The sequence below is a fragment of the Camelina sativa genome, chromosome 4 (assembly GCF_030686135.1).
Source record: "Camelina sativa cultivar CO46 ecotype springtype chromosome 4, ASM3068613v1".
Lineage (NCBI taxonomy): Eukaryota > Viridiplantae > Streptophyta > Magnoliopsida > Brassicales > Brassicaceae > Camelina > Camelina sativa.
The window spans coordinates 32957306-32972618 of NC_141883.1; the positions used below are offsets into that span (position 1 = coordinate 32957306).

General features: G+C 44.3%; 2 protein-coding genes across 2 annotated transcripts; one reads left to right on the plus strand and one right to left on the minus strand.

The window, feature by feature from the left end:
* Positions 1-3772: 3772 nt before the first annotated feature.
* On the minus strand, positions 3773-6200 carry LOC109132571 (meiosis-specific protein ASY2-like). Its single transcript, XM_019244277.2, has 3 exons — positions 5357-6200; positions 4525-5276; positions 3773-4450 (listed from the first exon to the last, which is right to left on the minus strand). Exons 1-3 carry the CDS (start codon positions 6198-6200, stop codon positions 3773-3775), a joined length of 2274 nt encoding a protein of 757 aa, XP_019099822.2.
* A 2298-nt stretch (positions 6201-8498) lies between these two features.
* Positions 8499-14645, plus strand: LOC104783367 (ABC transporter C family member 4). The gene is made up of 11 exons (XM_010508516.3): positions 8499-10896; positions 10981-11301; positions 11402-11488; positions 11568-12239; positions 12328-12492; positions 12584-12878; positions 12969-13183; positions 13299-13604; positions 13714-13777; positions 13883-14122; positions 14217-14645. Exons 1-11 carry the CDS (start codon positions 8782-8784, stop codon positions 14315-14317), a joined length of 4581 nt encoding a protein of 1526 aa, XP_010506818.1. The 5' UTR covers positions 8499-8781; the 3' UTR covers positions 14318-14645.
* The last annotated feature ends 668 nt before the right edge of the window (positions 14646-15313 follow it).

A 15313-nucleotide genomic window follows, 5' to 3' on the forward strand; every position in this document is an offset into this window, starting at 1 on the left:
CGAAGGAAGGGAGCATGGGCGGACCACTTGGACGGTGTATTATGGTCATATCGCACAACCCCGCGGCGAAGCACAGGACAGTCCCCTTTTTCTCTCGCCTATGGTCTCGAAGCACTTGCCCCGGCCGAAGCAGGAGTCCCGACACTTCGCCGTACTATGATGGTGGATAATCCCGAACTCAATAACAAAATGCTGATCGACCACAACGACCTTGCCGAGGAGTTGCGCGATAAAGCTTTAGTTCGAGTGCAACATTACCAAGACGCAGCCGCTCGATACTATAATAAGACTGTTCGTCAGCGACGTTTCAACGAAGGCGATCTAGTTCTGCGAGAAGTTTTCGAGAACACCAAGGAAGTGAACGCCGGTAAGCTCGGCGCTCGATGGGAGGGTCCATACCTCGTGTCTAGAGCGGTTCGTCCAGGCGTCTACGAACTCGTGACCATGGCCGGCGAACGGATCAAAAACTCGTGGAACGCAGCCCACTTGAAACGTTATTATAGCTAAGTCGCTGTTACGATCCTACACGGGAGTTTTCGGGACTCCGAACTCCATTTATCTTTCTTTTGTATTACGAACCACGGTTGGCTTGATCCCCACTTCGGGGTACGTAGGCAATTCCTTATCTATTGAAGATATAGCGAATGCAGCCAATATATTAATAAAGTTTTGTCCGGTCGAAAAACTTCTTCTTGTTATTCGAATACATTCAGTTCGGCGGCAAGCCGATGTAAGGAATATCGACCATGCATTTGATTTTCTCTTACATGGTTTGATAATTCCAATTAAAACAAAGTTTTTCTAAATAAGTCAATCCCCATTACACGCTTTGGAGCGATGACCAACACAAAAGAGAAAACAGAGAAAAGAGACGCAAAGGGGGAAACCCCCTCAACGACTGAGCTCTCCTAGAAAAAAAAAAAAAAAAAAAAAAAAAAAAATCCGAAGCGTTCAGGGTTTCGCCGTCACTGTCTGGGGCAGTCTAGTAGACGAAGTGGAGGCCGCGGACCCGACAGATCGTCCGCCAATGGTTCCTCTACTGTTACCTTATCCAGTTCGCTTCGCCAAAACTAACGAGCTTGCCTTAGGACATCCAGTCTTTCCCCCGGAACTTCAACGCCTCTTGACACCAAGTCTTCCAGGAAGGCGCACGGGCCCTCGACCAGGTGCCTCTCACGGAAAACCGGACCGGCCGATTCCAGGAAATTGGCGTACCGCCTTAACCTTTTTACGGAAGCCCGGTAGGCCCAGATATCCACGGTAAACGGGTGCGCGGTATCTTCGAGGGGCTGACAGTCGTCCTCGAAAAGGACAGGCACCTCAATACTCGCCACCAGTTCTTGGCACGCCGCACGCGCGGCAAGCAGCCCGGTCATACGCCACTTCTCCAAGAAGAAACCTTCGGCGATTAATTCGTGCAGGACTCGGATAGTCCCGTCCAAACGGTATAGCCGACAGACTTCGGACAGTCTACGACGTCTCGCCATAAGGTGAGCCCCCAACCTATAGCGGCGAGCCCGATACCTTCGGAGTTCTTGGCACACAAGGCTCCCTTCTACACCCGCCATATCGACAGGTGGGGCAGGTGTGCGTACTTGGAAAGTCTCTACGCCCTCTTGGGCGGAGGAGTCATCCGATGATTCAGTTCGGTTGGAATCACTCGACGAAGCGGTTAACCTTTCCAGAGCCCGTCTTAGCCATGCAGATCGAGTAGTCACCATCTTTTTCTCTCAATATTTTGGAAAGTTGTGGAAGTTAGAATGAACTCCCAAACTCTCAATCCTATTTATACAGAATTACGGGAAGTAACCGCCGCTGAATCCACCGATCAGAGTGCAGCGTGATTTTCGCGAGGTCCCGAGAATAATTCTCAAAGACCGCGCAGCGCATTTAATAAAAAGCACGTTCATGATTTCCAAAACGTAAAAAGGGAATTTTTTCCAAAAAAAAGAAAAAAAAAAAAAAAAAAAAAAACTCATACGTATACCTTAGCCCGGCTAAGTATCTACTAGTTTCTACCGAACTCACCCCTTGTTGACACCCTGGCCAGGTGATCAGCTGGTATAACTACCTACTGTTTTTCGGGATAAGCCGGACCCAGAGTCGTTATTTCGCACCCGAACCTTCAATCATTGGGATAAGCCGGACCCAGAGCGTTTATTCCGCGCCCAATCTCTTAATTGTTGGGGTAAGCCGAACCCAGAGTATTTATTTCGCACTCAACTTTTAGTTCGGACGGTGTGGTAAGCCGAACCCAGAGAATAATTTCGCACTCCGGCCACCGAACTAAAATAAAAGGAGATAAGCCGAGCCCAGTATCTCGCTCTCCAATCAAACACACTTCGTTTAAAATTCAAAGACTGCTTCTGAGGCTCTAATCGATTTTGTCTACCGTCACTTAATTAAGATTGCCCGATGTAAGCCGGGAGACGTCTCGCTTCTGGCATATTTTAGGAAATAAAGTAGCAAAATAAATCTCTTATTATTACTGAAAAAGTTTTATTGAGATTTTACAACGAGCAAAGTTCAAGTTCGCCTGCTATATTGCAGTTGTATCTTATTATCAAACGGAACATCTTAATTCCGAACTGGTGCGCCATTTCAGCAATCTCGCGAACGCTCGTCTTGAGTCGCTTCGGCATCGGCCATAGTAGTTGCAACCCAGTCTTTTCCCATTCCTCGGGACGAGTCTCCAATGCTCTGGCTTTCTGTTCGGATTCATCGAGCAGGTCATTAGTTCTTTTCCTTTTCCCCTTGAGTAGAGCGATCTCGGATTCCAGAGTCCTCAGCCGTCGATCGATCCTGCCCTTCTTCATATGAAAGTACTGAAGATCTTGAGTCAGCTCTTGGTGCGTTCCTTCAATCTGCAAACGCAAAATCAACAACGGGCTAGTACGAAGAAGACAAATTTCGATCGCTCAGAAGGAAAGCAAAAAGGAAAAGAGGGTAGTGGCTACCTGACGGAAAAAGGCGTCGGCCTTGGCAAGTTCAGCACCGGTTGCACGCCGGTTAATGTAGAACGGTTTAACGTTGCCGGGAATGAAGTCACCAATCAAGACAGGGTCCATTTGCGTCGATCTCCGATCTGATTCCCTTCGGCATTCGTCGCAGTACGCAACAAGACATGGCGGGAAAGCAGCTATCTTGTCAAACCCGTTCCTAATCCAATCCTTTGGGTGAGATTCCAGCATCTCGAGTTTGAGTAGCAGATCTCGCTGTACTTGTTCTGACGCGGCAAGACGATCGCGATATTCCGTATGGCGATCTTCCACCTCATGGAGAAATTCTTCCAGTTCGCGCCTTTCTTCCGGTTTGACGTGGAACATCAACATCCAGGGAGCACGGATGTTCGGGTAATACGCCATCCCCCGTTCGATAGCTTCGGCATTCGAGAACGTCGGCACATCGTTACCAACTAGCGGGGATTCCACGCTGCTAACCGAGCCTGACATTGTCTTGATTGAGAGTTCTTCTTGGGATGTTTAACCCGTAGGCAGCGCCGGATAGATTTATACGGGTATTGGGAGGAAAATTCCCTTTTTTGAAAAAAATGGCAACTTTCCGTGCAAAATGGTAAGAATGCGAATTCATCAGTTTTTCCTTTTATGATGAGATGAAAATTTCGGTAATTAAAAGAGAAAATGGGCCGAGCAAGTCGGCAATGTTTTACAAGGGTACTCAAACCCGTGGGATTAACAACAAAAGAAAAAGAAGAGAAGGAAACGAAAATCGTAGCTAAGTATCATAAGCACCGGTCAAATCGGCCTGAAAGCTATCGGCATTGGAACCGTGCGGATGCTGGACGGACTCTGGAGCCGTCGTTCCGGGGGGGGGGAAATCCATAGCCAAGTTGATCCGGGGACATGTTGAGATCTTTTTCATTCAGATCAAGGACATCGATCGCCTTGACAGTCTCCTCAGCTTCGGCCTTTTTCTCGTCAATCTCCTTGATTTGCTCCGGCGGGATGATGGCCCCATTTTCGACCAAATATTGTACCGTTTCCTGTATCCCGGAAGCTTGGTTTAGCAGATCCTCCAGGGGACGAAGTTTCTCCTGTTCGAGTAGATAGGCCTTAACCTTATCCAGTCGAGTCTGCGCTTTCATTGTTGTTCGCTCCACCTTCTCCCAACGATCTCGCCGGAGTCTCTTGACTTCAAAGTTGAGCTGAACCTTTAACCCGTCGCATGATTCCTGCAGTTCGTTCTTCTCTTCTTCGAGAGTAAGCGCTTGGGAGTTCAGTTCATTAATCTTCAGCTCGGAGCTGGCAATGATACCGTCTTTTTCGGCAACAAGCGCCTCGAGCTCTTTGATCCTTGCATCCTTGGCGTCGCTGGCAATCCGGATTTGCTCTGCGCATTCTTTCACCTTTTCGAGCTCCAATCCAGATTTCTTACTGGATTTGGCACGCATATCGTATAATTGATTCAGCGTGTTCATCTTGGCGGCAGTCTGTAAACCCGAAGAACGTATGTCAGTTCACCCGTGGAAATTTCAAGCAAATTAAACGAAATGATAAAGCATACCATTAGGTGGCACTCAGCTACATCGAGGAACGCCTGTTTAAATTCAAGATCGTCCGCCGACGGAAGGATTCGACTGGAGGTCTTCAGGGTTCGGAAGAGCTCGCCCGAGGCTTCACGATTGGTCACCAGAGGATAGTCGCCGAAGTAATGATAGGAAAAGCGATCTGTTTTATCATTTCTCCTTCCCAGGCGAAATCGATCGGCAGATTCCAGTCCAGCTTCTTCCGCTGAGCGTTTACGGTTCACTACCGGTTGTGGCTCAGCGACTGGATTTTTTCCGGTTTGCCTCTTTTTCTTTTTCCTTCTTTTGGAACCAGCTTCAACTTGCGGGACATCTTGTTCCTCGGTCGAAAGATTGGCATTCTCTAGGGCCAAAGGGAGAATATCTTCTTCCGCGACATCGATTGTGTTGACATTTTCTCCAGGATCCTGAGTAGGATCAACTTCGGTCTTGTCTGGGATGGGATCGATTTCAGTTCGACTTTGAGATGGGTCGATATCAGCTTCAATGGCAGCCTGAGTGTCACGGCGAACTATCTGGAGATTGTCCGATTCAAGGACACGTGCCCCGGTAGGTTCCGCAGTTCGTCCTAGCGACCTAGCAAAACTTGGGAACGTCGTCCTGGGTTTGCCCATCGCTGTTTCAACACGGATACGGGTGATGAACTCCCACTGACGATTGTTTCCGATTAATAGAGCGTCTCTGACGGGATGGTAGTTTGGAGCTAGCCGCGTCGCGCAGAATGGACGATCTGGAAACATGACACGACAAAGTTAAAACTGGTTAGAGGTGCCGAAGTCAATTAAAACGTGCTGAAAATATAAAGTCTACCAGGATTTTCATTCCACACTCTCCGATGAACACCCAATGGGTTAGCGAGTGAGTACTGATCGACGCGGACATAGAAGTAGCGGTTCATCCACTTCTGGAATTTGCTCACTCTTTTACCGACAAGAAAATTGTGCGCCGGCCTCATATTCACTTCCCAGCGGTGTAAACTCTTTGACAATTTAAAATTGGATAGCTGTTCGAAACATTGAACTCCAATATTAACCCCGACTTCGGCTGCTACAGTGAGGGCAGCCATAAAATTGCAAATAGCTCCGGGGACGAATTGGCAGATCGCTATCCTGCATCTTTGGGCGTAGAGCGATATCAACGCAGGGATTGGGAATAGGAGGCCACATTCGGTAAAGTAACATTCGTATAGACATATGTACCCTTCCGGAGGGTTCCAAGGGCGTTGGTCCTCTCGAGGAATCAGAATTGTGACTTCGCTGTTGAATAAACCGCATGAGTTAAGCATGTCGTTCACGGTTTTGGACGAACTCAAACTCTTTTCACCACCAATCTGCCCTTTATGGTCAAATAAGGGATCGATATCTTCGATCAAGAGTCCTAAGGGAACAAACCGATCTTCCTCTTGTGACAGTACGTCTTGAGTCAGTTCGGTGCTTTCCTCTTTAGGACGAATTGATGGCGGCGGTAATACTTGTGAAGATGAAGTTCCTGCAGAACAGCGAACAAGGCGTGGTGGGACTTCGGAAGCCGATCTACTCGACTCGCCGATCTGTGTGGTACGATCTGGGTCGAGAGTTTTCCGCCTGGAAGATCGACGAATTAGCTGTTCACCCTCGACTTCTGGCGAAGAGATGGGTTCCGATGTGTTTGCCATATTCTGAGTTCGGAGAGTGCGGAAGAAAATCGGGACTAACAAAATAAATAGGAGAGAGATCGGAGTAGATTACCTTTCGTTGCTGACAGAAAATGAGAAATGACGAAAGGGGAGGCGTATTTATTGAGTCGAGCGGGTGGCAACCCTACGCAGAGCAATTATGACCTATGCGACTCTTCGAATTCCGGGCTAACTGATGTGATGTAAACGACACGTGTCGTCCGGACAATTCGCGGCGAAATGACGCGAGAATCCGGGTAAAATCAATTAAGTTTTTATGAATTAGATCGGATATTCTCTTCCTATAGTTCGAAATATTCGAATTAAATCTCGAATATTCGGAACTGAGGGGGGACTAATTGTTGGTACGGGATTCAGCACCCCCGACATACCGAGCTAAACCAGAAATACTAATTGATTAGTTAACCGGGAAATCGGTTAAGGGCTTGATTAGGTCAACAAGAAGTCAGTTCGGCCAAAGTGTCACCTTGAAGAAGAAGGAGCCGACTTCCACTTCGGCACGGCGGCCGAATGAAGCAATGAGGCAGCTTTCCATATCTCACTTCGGCTGATAAGGAAAGTGAATATATATTGTAATCTTAGGGCGTGTATAAAGAAGGGGGGATTTCTCCATTGTAAGATATCCAGAATAAAATACGATAATTGAGTTCTCCTTTTGTTCTTAGCAATAAACCCTAATTCCTTTGAGTTCTACTTCTTTACTTTAATTCGAAGGCTTAGATCTGTTTTCTAGAGATATAACTCTATTGAATTTGTTTCCCTCCTAAAACAAATTTATTGTGGAAACCTAGTTTCTACACAAACAAACAAAATACTATAGCCGGACACAATAACATAAAGTTAATATGCGGAAAGAATGAAAGTTCGTCAGATTTTAGTGAACGGACGCAATAATAAATGCATATTATAAGCCACGTGATGGAAGCAAAAAAAGATTTACAACAACAACAATTTAAAAAATAATTTAGTGGTTACAACAACAAACAATTTAAAAAATAAAAATAAAAAAATGAACAACAACAATACAATTGATATTGAGCTTTATGAATATATATATATATATATATATGTCATTTTCCGATGGCTCTGATCGGATCTCAGATCATGTAAAGGTAAAGGTGTGTTGACTTTATAAAAAAAAAATACTAATAATACAGCCACAGGTAACATGCCGTACTTAAATTCTATGACTATGTTGATCGTTTTTCAGTGACTTATATATATGTAGATTGTTCACGTAAACAAGGAGAGAAAAAAAAGGAATTGGAAAACAGAATTTGCATGGATAGGAGGAGGAAGGAAGCCAAAGTAACCTGCAGAATAATATTGATGTGATGATATTAAGACACTCTCTCTCTCTCTCTCTCTTATTCGAAAACTGATTTTTCACCCTTACGTAAGCAAAGATCACAGCAGCTACTTTCAGGACTGCAGAGCTATATAGTTGTTCCTTCTTACAATAAACATGAGGGTATACACTTTTTAGTACTGGAGCTATAGTTAGTTGTTCTTTCCTAGGCAATTAACTTTTTAATACACTTTTTAGTACTGTAGCTACTGTTTTACTTTTTACTTTTTTTCTTATAAATTCCTTTTACATATTATTACAACAACTCTTTTAAAGTATATCTGTATATGATATACAACATGTGCTTTTTTTTTTTTTTTTTTTTTTTGTAATCTGCAGCATTCCATTATATAAGAAGGGTCATGAGTTTGTCCAAAGAAAAAAAGAAGAAGGGTCATATGCATGGGTTTGATTGCTTTGCTTGGGTCCAATAATTTGCTCGAGCAGTCGTACTTATTGACCCATCTACTACCTCATACTCGGAGTTAAAAGACAAAGGTTAACTAATTAAACAATGAGACTTTTTGGTTTATAAATATATCTTGTTTAATACTAGATGAAAGACAAGTCTTGCACGCACGAGTTGCACCTCTAATTTTCCATACTTTATTTGTTTTTGCCTTTTGTTATTATATAAAGTACTACTTAAGAGGGAGGATGTAGCCAAGTGTAACTTTTCTTTATTTGTTTAATCAAAAAAATCTGTCTTTAACTCAGATTTTTCTCAACCAAATATTAGAAGGACAAGACTTTTTAAGAGTACTAGCTAGGCTAGTACATGTACGTAATTCTATCCCAATGGAATTTGTCTTTTCATTCAAAGTTGTAAAATTGTAGTAATGGTAATAGTAATAATATTGAACCTGTAGTTGATTTTCATTTTCCAAAAATAAACAATATTAAAAAGAAGGAAAAAAAAAATTGGATGCGGAGTTGCTATCATTACCAAAGAAAAAAAAAAAAACTAATCGTCAGGTCAGTAATGATAAAAGTCCTGGCAGCAGTTTTTGTTTGTTTTTAATAATGCTTTTTTGATTTCTTTCCGAAACTTCAATTTTGTGGACGACTACAAAGTACAAAGCTTCTTTAATTTTTTTTAGTCGTCGTCACACAAACATTAGCTTTTATGTGAATAATAAACAAAACGTCTATAATTTTATACTAAAATCAAAAGGATTTTTCTCTGCTTCTCCCTCTCTCTGTCCTGGGAAAATGTGGTGGCTTTCTTCTTCTTCGTGGCTCTCCGAGCTATCTTGTTCATCCTCGGCCGTATTAGAACCGACATCGTCACTCCCAGTTGCAATCCAATGGCTAAGATTTGTTTTGCTCTCTCCATGCCCTCAACGCGCTCTCTTCTCCGCCGTTGATCTTCTCCTCCTCCTCTTCCTCCTCTGCTTCGCTCTTCTCAAGCTATTTTCTTCTTCTTCTTCTTCCTCTTCCGGAATCAACGCCCAGATTAAAAAACCTCTTCTCGGACACCGTGCAACCACAACAACAACCGCGTGGTTCAAAACGACGCTCGTAGCCACCCTTCTCTTGTCGTTTTGCTCCGTCGTGCTCTGCGTTTTGGCCTTCACTAGGAAGCCACGCTCTCCGTCTCAGGGACCATGGAGCCTCCTCACCGACCCTCTCTTTTGGCTTATCCACTCCGTCACGCACGTCGTCATCGCCGTCATCCTCATCCACGAGAAGAGATTCGCTTCTCTCAGTCATCCTTTATCCCTCAGAATCTATTGGATTTCGAGTTTCTTCCTCACTTCTCTCTTCTCCGTCTCCGCCATTCTCCGTTTCATCTCCTCCGACGCCGCCGTCACTCTCCTCAGACTCAGAGAAGAAGACGTCGCTTCCTTCTTCTCCCTCCCGTTAACCGCCTTCCTGCTCGTCGCCTCCGTCGGAGGGACCACCGGCATCGCCACTGCCGAGTCCGACAGTCCTCCTCCTACGGACGAAGCCGCTTTGGATAAGTCCAACAACGTCTCTCCCTACGCATCAGCCTCTGCTTTCTCCAAAACGTTCTGGTTATGGATGAATCCTCTACTCACCAAAGGCTACAAATCCCCGTTGACGCTCCAACAAGTTCCGACGCTCTCTCCGGAGCACAAGGCAGAGAGGCTCGCCCTTCTCTTCGAGTCCTGTTGGCCCAACCCCTCGGAGAACTCGAGCCACCCTGTGCGTACCACTCTCATCCGTTGTTTCTGGAAGGAGATCCTCTACACCGCCATTCTCGCCATCGTCCGTCTCGGCGTCATGTACGTTGGCCCCGTTCTCATCCAGAGCTTCGTCGATTTCACCTCCGGCAAGAGATCCTCGCCGTGGCAGGGTTATTACCTCGTCCTCATCCTCCTCCTTGCCAAATTCGTCGAGGTCTTGACGACGCATCAGTTCAATTTCGAGTCTCAGAAGTTTGGGATGCTCATAAGGTCTACTCTGATCACTGCACTCTACAAGAAAGGTTTAAATCTCACCGGCTCCGCGCGTCAGAACCACGGCGTTGGCCAAATCGTGAATTACATGGCCGTAGACGCACAGCAGCTCTCTGACATGATGCTTCAGCTCCACGCAATCTGGCTCATGCCTTTGCAAGTGACTGTGGCGCTTGTGCTCCTCTACGGAAGCTTAGGCGCGTCTGTTGTGACGGCGGTCATTGGGTTGACTGGAGTCTTCGTCTTCATCCTCCTCGGAACCAAGAGAAACAACAGCTACCAGTTCAGTCTGATGGGAAACAGAGATTCTAGGATGAAGGCCACCAACGAGATGCTCAATTATATGCGAGTCATTAAGTTCCAGGCTTGGGAGAATCATTTCAACAAGAGGATCCTCAAATTTAGGGACATGGAGTTTGGTTGGCTATCCAAGTTTCTCTACTCCATAGCCGGCAACATCATTGTCCTCTGGAGCACGCCAGTGCTTATCTCTGCCCTCACCTTCGCCACCGCTCTTGCCTTGGGTGTCAAGCTTGACGCTGGGACTGTCTTCACCACCACAACCATTTTCAAGATCCTGCAAGAACCCATCAGAACCTTCCCTCAGTCTATGATATCTCTCTCGCAGGCAATGATCTCTCTGGGAAGACTGGACTCGTACATGATGAGCAGAGAGCTTTCGGAAGATGCTGTGGAGAGATCCTTGGGCTGTGATGATACTACTGCCGTGGAGGTTAGAGATGGAAGCTTTAGTTGGGATGATGAGGACAACGAACCTGCTCTCAGTGATATCAACTTTAAGGTTAAGAAAGGAGAGCTCACCGCTATAGTTGGAACCGTTGGTTCAGGGAAATCTTCTCTGTTAGCTTCTGTTCTTGGCGAAATGCACAGAATCTCCGGCCATGTGCGACTTTTTTGCTTATGTAATTTGTAGATTTAGAGAACAAACACTCGGAGAACATTTGATTGATTGGTTTATTATTTCTAGGTGAGGGTTTGTGGGAGCACAGGTTATGTAGGGCAGACATCATGGATCGAAAACGGGACTGTTCAAGACAACATCTTGTTTGGTCTTCCAATGGTTAGAGACAAGTACGACGAAGTTGTCAATGTCTGTTGCCTTGACAAAGACCTGCAAATGATGGAGTTTGGCGATCAGACTGAGATTGGGGAACGCGGAATCAACCTCAGTGGAGGGCAGAAGCAGCGTATACAGCTCGCACGTGCGGTCTACCAGGAATGCGATGTATACTTGCTCGACGATGTTTTTAGCGCCGTGGATGCTCATACCGGTTCTGATATATTCAAGGTACAGAGAAACTCTATCATATGATGTGTCTGTTATTATTCCCTTTTTAAAAGGCAACACTAAGTTTTGATTCTTGTTATATTGTGATGTTTTTGTATAGAATTGTGTAAGAGGAGCTCTGAAAGGCAAGACCATATTGCTCGTAACACATCAAGTGGATTTCTTGCACAACGTCGACTGCATCTTGGTACAATAATGATTCATACTTTTTATCTTATCGAAATCCAAACACTCGAGCTAATTGTTCTTACGAAATGGACTTTCAGGTGATGCGGGAGGGGAGGATTGTTGAGTCCGGAAGATATGAGGAATTAGTCAACTCCGGGTTGGATTTTGGGGAACTTGTGGCTGCGCATGAGACATCAATGGAGCTAGTTGATGCCGGTGCAGACTCTGCAGCAGCAGCAGCAACAATCGCAACATCCCCAAGAACACCAACATCTCCCCATGCAAGCTCTCCGAGAACGTCCATGGAGTCTCCCCGCTTAAGTGATCAAAACGATGAGCATGTCAAGTCATTTCTTGGCTCTCACGCCGTAGAAGATGGCTCCAAGCTTATCAAAGAAGAGGAAAGGGAAATCGGACAGGTCAGCCTGAGAGTTTACAAACAATACTGCACAGAGGCCTATGGCTGGTGGGGCGTTGTGCTTGTGGTGTTCTTCTCTTTGACGTGGCAGGGTTCCCTAATGGCCAGCGATTACTGGCTTGCATACGAAACATCAGCCAAGAATGCGATTTCATTTGACGCTTCCGTTTTCATTCGTGTATACGTCATTATTGCACTTGTTTCCATCGTTCTGGTGAGCCTCAGGTCGTATTACGTCACTCACCTGGGACTCAAGACTGCTCAGATATTTTTCCGACAGATTCTAAACAGTATCTTACACGCTCCAATGTCGTTCTTCGACACCACGCCATCCGGAAGAATTCTCAGCCGGGTGAGACAAACTTTTCCAACCCTTTTCTTGCCGCTTACATCAGATTTAAGCAGATATGTTAAAGGGTTTTCTCTTTCGAACGTTGCAGGCATCTACTGATCAGACCAATATCGATATCCTCATTCCGTTTATGCTCGGGCTTGTGGCCTCAATGTACACCACTCTTCTGAGCATTTTCATAGTTACTTGCCAGTACGCTTGGCCAACTGCATTCTTTGTGATTCCCCTTGGATGGCTTAACATCTGGTACCGGGTAGGCATCTCTTTTGATTCCATTTTCTGATGTTTTTTTTTTCTTTAGAATGTATAATGTTCTTAAAAGTCACTTTGCTTTTGATCTTCAGAACTATTACCTCGCTTCTTCCCGTGAATTAACACGCCTGGACTCGATCACTAAGGCTCCCATCATCCACCATTTCTCAGAAAGTATAGCTGGAGTGATGACGATCCGATCATTCAGGAAGCAGGAGTTGTTTATGCAAGAAAACGTGAAGCGTGTCAACGCCAATCTCAGGATGGACTTCCACAACAATGGCTCCAACGAATGGCTCGGGTTTCGGCTAGAGCTTATTGGAAGCTGGGTGCTCTGCATCTCGGCTCTGTGTATGGTATTGTTACCCAGCAACGTTATCAGACCAGGTAGGGGGATCACTACTTAAACTCCAAATTTTGAGTAGTTGAAAACAGTGTTGTGTTGTCAATCATGGATATTGTTTTGGTGTGATGCAGAGAATGTAGGACTGTCCCTTTCGTACGGTCTGTCCCTGAACTCGGTTCTGTTCTGGGCTATATACATGAGCTGCTTTGTTGAGAACAAGATGGTTTCTGTGGAAAGGATCAAACAGTTCACTGACATTCCATCTGAATCCGAGTGGGAGCGCAAAGAAAACCTTCCACCTTCGGATTGGCCCTTCCATGGCAATGTTCATCTGCAAGACCTCAAGGTGAGTTATACAAACCAAACAGCTCTTTGTGATTAAAAACTCATCGTCTTAAGTGTTCAAACATGTGAAGGATGTGTGTGTGTGTGTGTGTGTGTGTGTGTGTAAACAACTGCAGGTGCGCTACAGACCGAACACGCCACTTGTGCTCAAGGGAATCACTCTAGACATCAAAGGAGGAGAGAAGGTTGGTGTGGTTGGACGAACGGGAAGCGGGAAATCGACTTTGATACAGGTCTTGTTCAGGCTTGTAGAACCGTCAGGAGGGAAGATAATCATAGACGGGATTGATATCACCACAATAGGGCTGCATGATCTCAGGTCAAGATTCGGAATCATTCCGCAAGAACCTGTCCTCTTTGAAGGAACCGTGAGGAGCAACATCGACCCAACAGAGCAATACTCTGACGACGAAATCTGGAAGGTGATGATGATATTATTAAGCTATGATATATCTTCTAAGCTACAACCAATTTTTATTCCATATACCATTGCATCATCATGTTTTTTTTTCATTTTCTTTCTAATTTCAGAGCCTTGAAAGATGCCAACTCAAGGATGTTGTTGCTAGCAAGCCTGAGAAACTCGATTCTTTGGGTGAGTTTGGTGTCTTTATATATATATATATATATATAGTACCTAGGATTAGGAATAATATAATAAGACAGAGTTATTGATTGATTGATTGATTGATTGGAACAGTGGTTGATAATGGGGAGAACTGGAGCGTAGGGCAGAGGCAGCTTTTATGTTTAGGGAGGGTAATGCTGAAACGGAGCAGACTTCTGTTCCTAGACGAAGCAACTGCATCCGTTGATTCACAAACGGACTCCGTGATCCAGAAGATCATTAGGGAAGACTTCGAGTCCTGCACCATTATCAGCATCGCCCACCGGATTCCTACAGTGATGGACGGTGATCGAGTCCTGGTCATAGACGCTGGTAAGTCAAACAAAACAAAACTCAACTTAAGGGTTTTGTCTTTTTGTTGGTTTCTTCACTTTTTAGGATGATGAAATATGAAAATTTTGAACAGGGAAAGCGAAAGAGTTCGATAGCCCGGCTCGTTTGCTGGAGAGGCAGTCTCTGTTTGCAGCGCTGGTGCAAGAATACGCTCTCCGATCTGCCGGAATATGAAACTTTGACGCCGGCCTTGACAAGACGACGTTTTCTTGTTGTTACTAAAACTACGTTTTTTTTGGGTCAAACTCGAAAGCATAATATTAAGATGGTCAAACTAAAAGTACGTTTATCTCTTTAATCTGACATGAGAAAGAAGATCGGATCGCCTAGGATAATGTTATGAGTAGAAGTGTAACAACAGGAAATAAATACTAGTATACATATTATTACCGTATTCAAATATTTTTCTTTTCATTTTTTTTCGTATTCAAATAACATGTAATGTATTAGAATCCTTTGGTTTGTTTTATTTGAGGAATAATTTAGTCGTTATTTAGGATTACTATGTGCCTATAATTGGTCGCTCTTCTTCAAACGTTTTTATATTTATTCTTCCCAACTTATAATAATTGCATCACGATAGCTAAAAGAAATAAAAGTAAACAATGGAGTGAGTGAGTACTGCATGCATTATAGAGAAAATTATGTGCATCATGTAAACATTAAATACTACACATCTACTTCTAATATTTTCCTCTCTCAATCCCATTAATACTCAAAAACAGCCAGTCATACCTTAAAATAAAAAATGATCTCATTTAATACATCTAATTAGTCGATCCACAACATAATGATCTCATTTAATACATTTTAATTAGTCCACAACATGATGATCTCATTTTATACATCTTAGTCCACGTACAACTCGAAATTCACATACAACTCTAATTATTGTCCTTTATTTACGTGAGTCATTTTTTTTTAAGGCGAATTAGTGTGCATGCATGTCTTCGTTATCAATATCGTATATATATGAGCACTTGACAGAAAAAAGAATGTGAGATCTCATATCGTTTAACGAACTTTAAAGAGAAAGTAGCCACGCTTTTAAAACTCTTGGAACTCGAGTTGCGCTTTCTCACCTGTGGGAGATCAAAGACGTACAACCCACATCTTATCCACTCCTTTTGTGTATATATCCATCACCAGGTAGATAAAAATGATATTCAT

What these genes read in the sequence shown, in the direction of transcription:
- LOC109132571 (XM_019244277.2), bottom strand. Translation starts at nt 6,200, where the DNA reads ATGGCAAACACATCGGAACCCATCTCTTCGCCAGAAGTCGAGGGTGAA. An exon ending in AGTGTGGAATGAAAATCCTG is followed by an intron (nt 5,277 to 5,356) that starts GTAGACTTTATA and finishes TCATGTTTCCAG; the next exon opens with ATCGTCCATTCTGCGCGACG. An exon ending in TAGCTGAGTGCCACCTAATG is followed by an intron (nt 4,451 to 4,524) that starts GTATGCTTTATC and finishes TCGGGTTTACAG; the next exon opens with ACTGCCGCCAAGATGAACAC.
- LOC104783367 (XM_010508516.3), top strand. Translation starts at nt 8,782, where the DNA reads ATGTGGTGGCTTTCTTCTTCTTCGTGGCTCTCCGAGCTATCTTGTTCA. An exon ending in ACAACGTCGACTGCATCTTG is followed by an intron (nt 11,489 to 11,567) that starts GTACAATAATGA and finishes ATGGACTTTCAG; the next exon opens with GTGATGCGGGAGGGGAGGAT. An exon ending in CTGACGACGAAATCTGGAAG is followed by an intron (nt 13,605 to 13,713) that starts GTGATGATGATA and finishes TTCTAATTTCAG; the next exon opens with AGCCTTGAAAGATGCCAACT.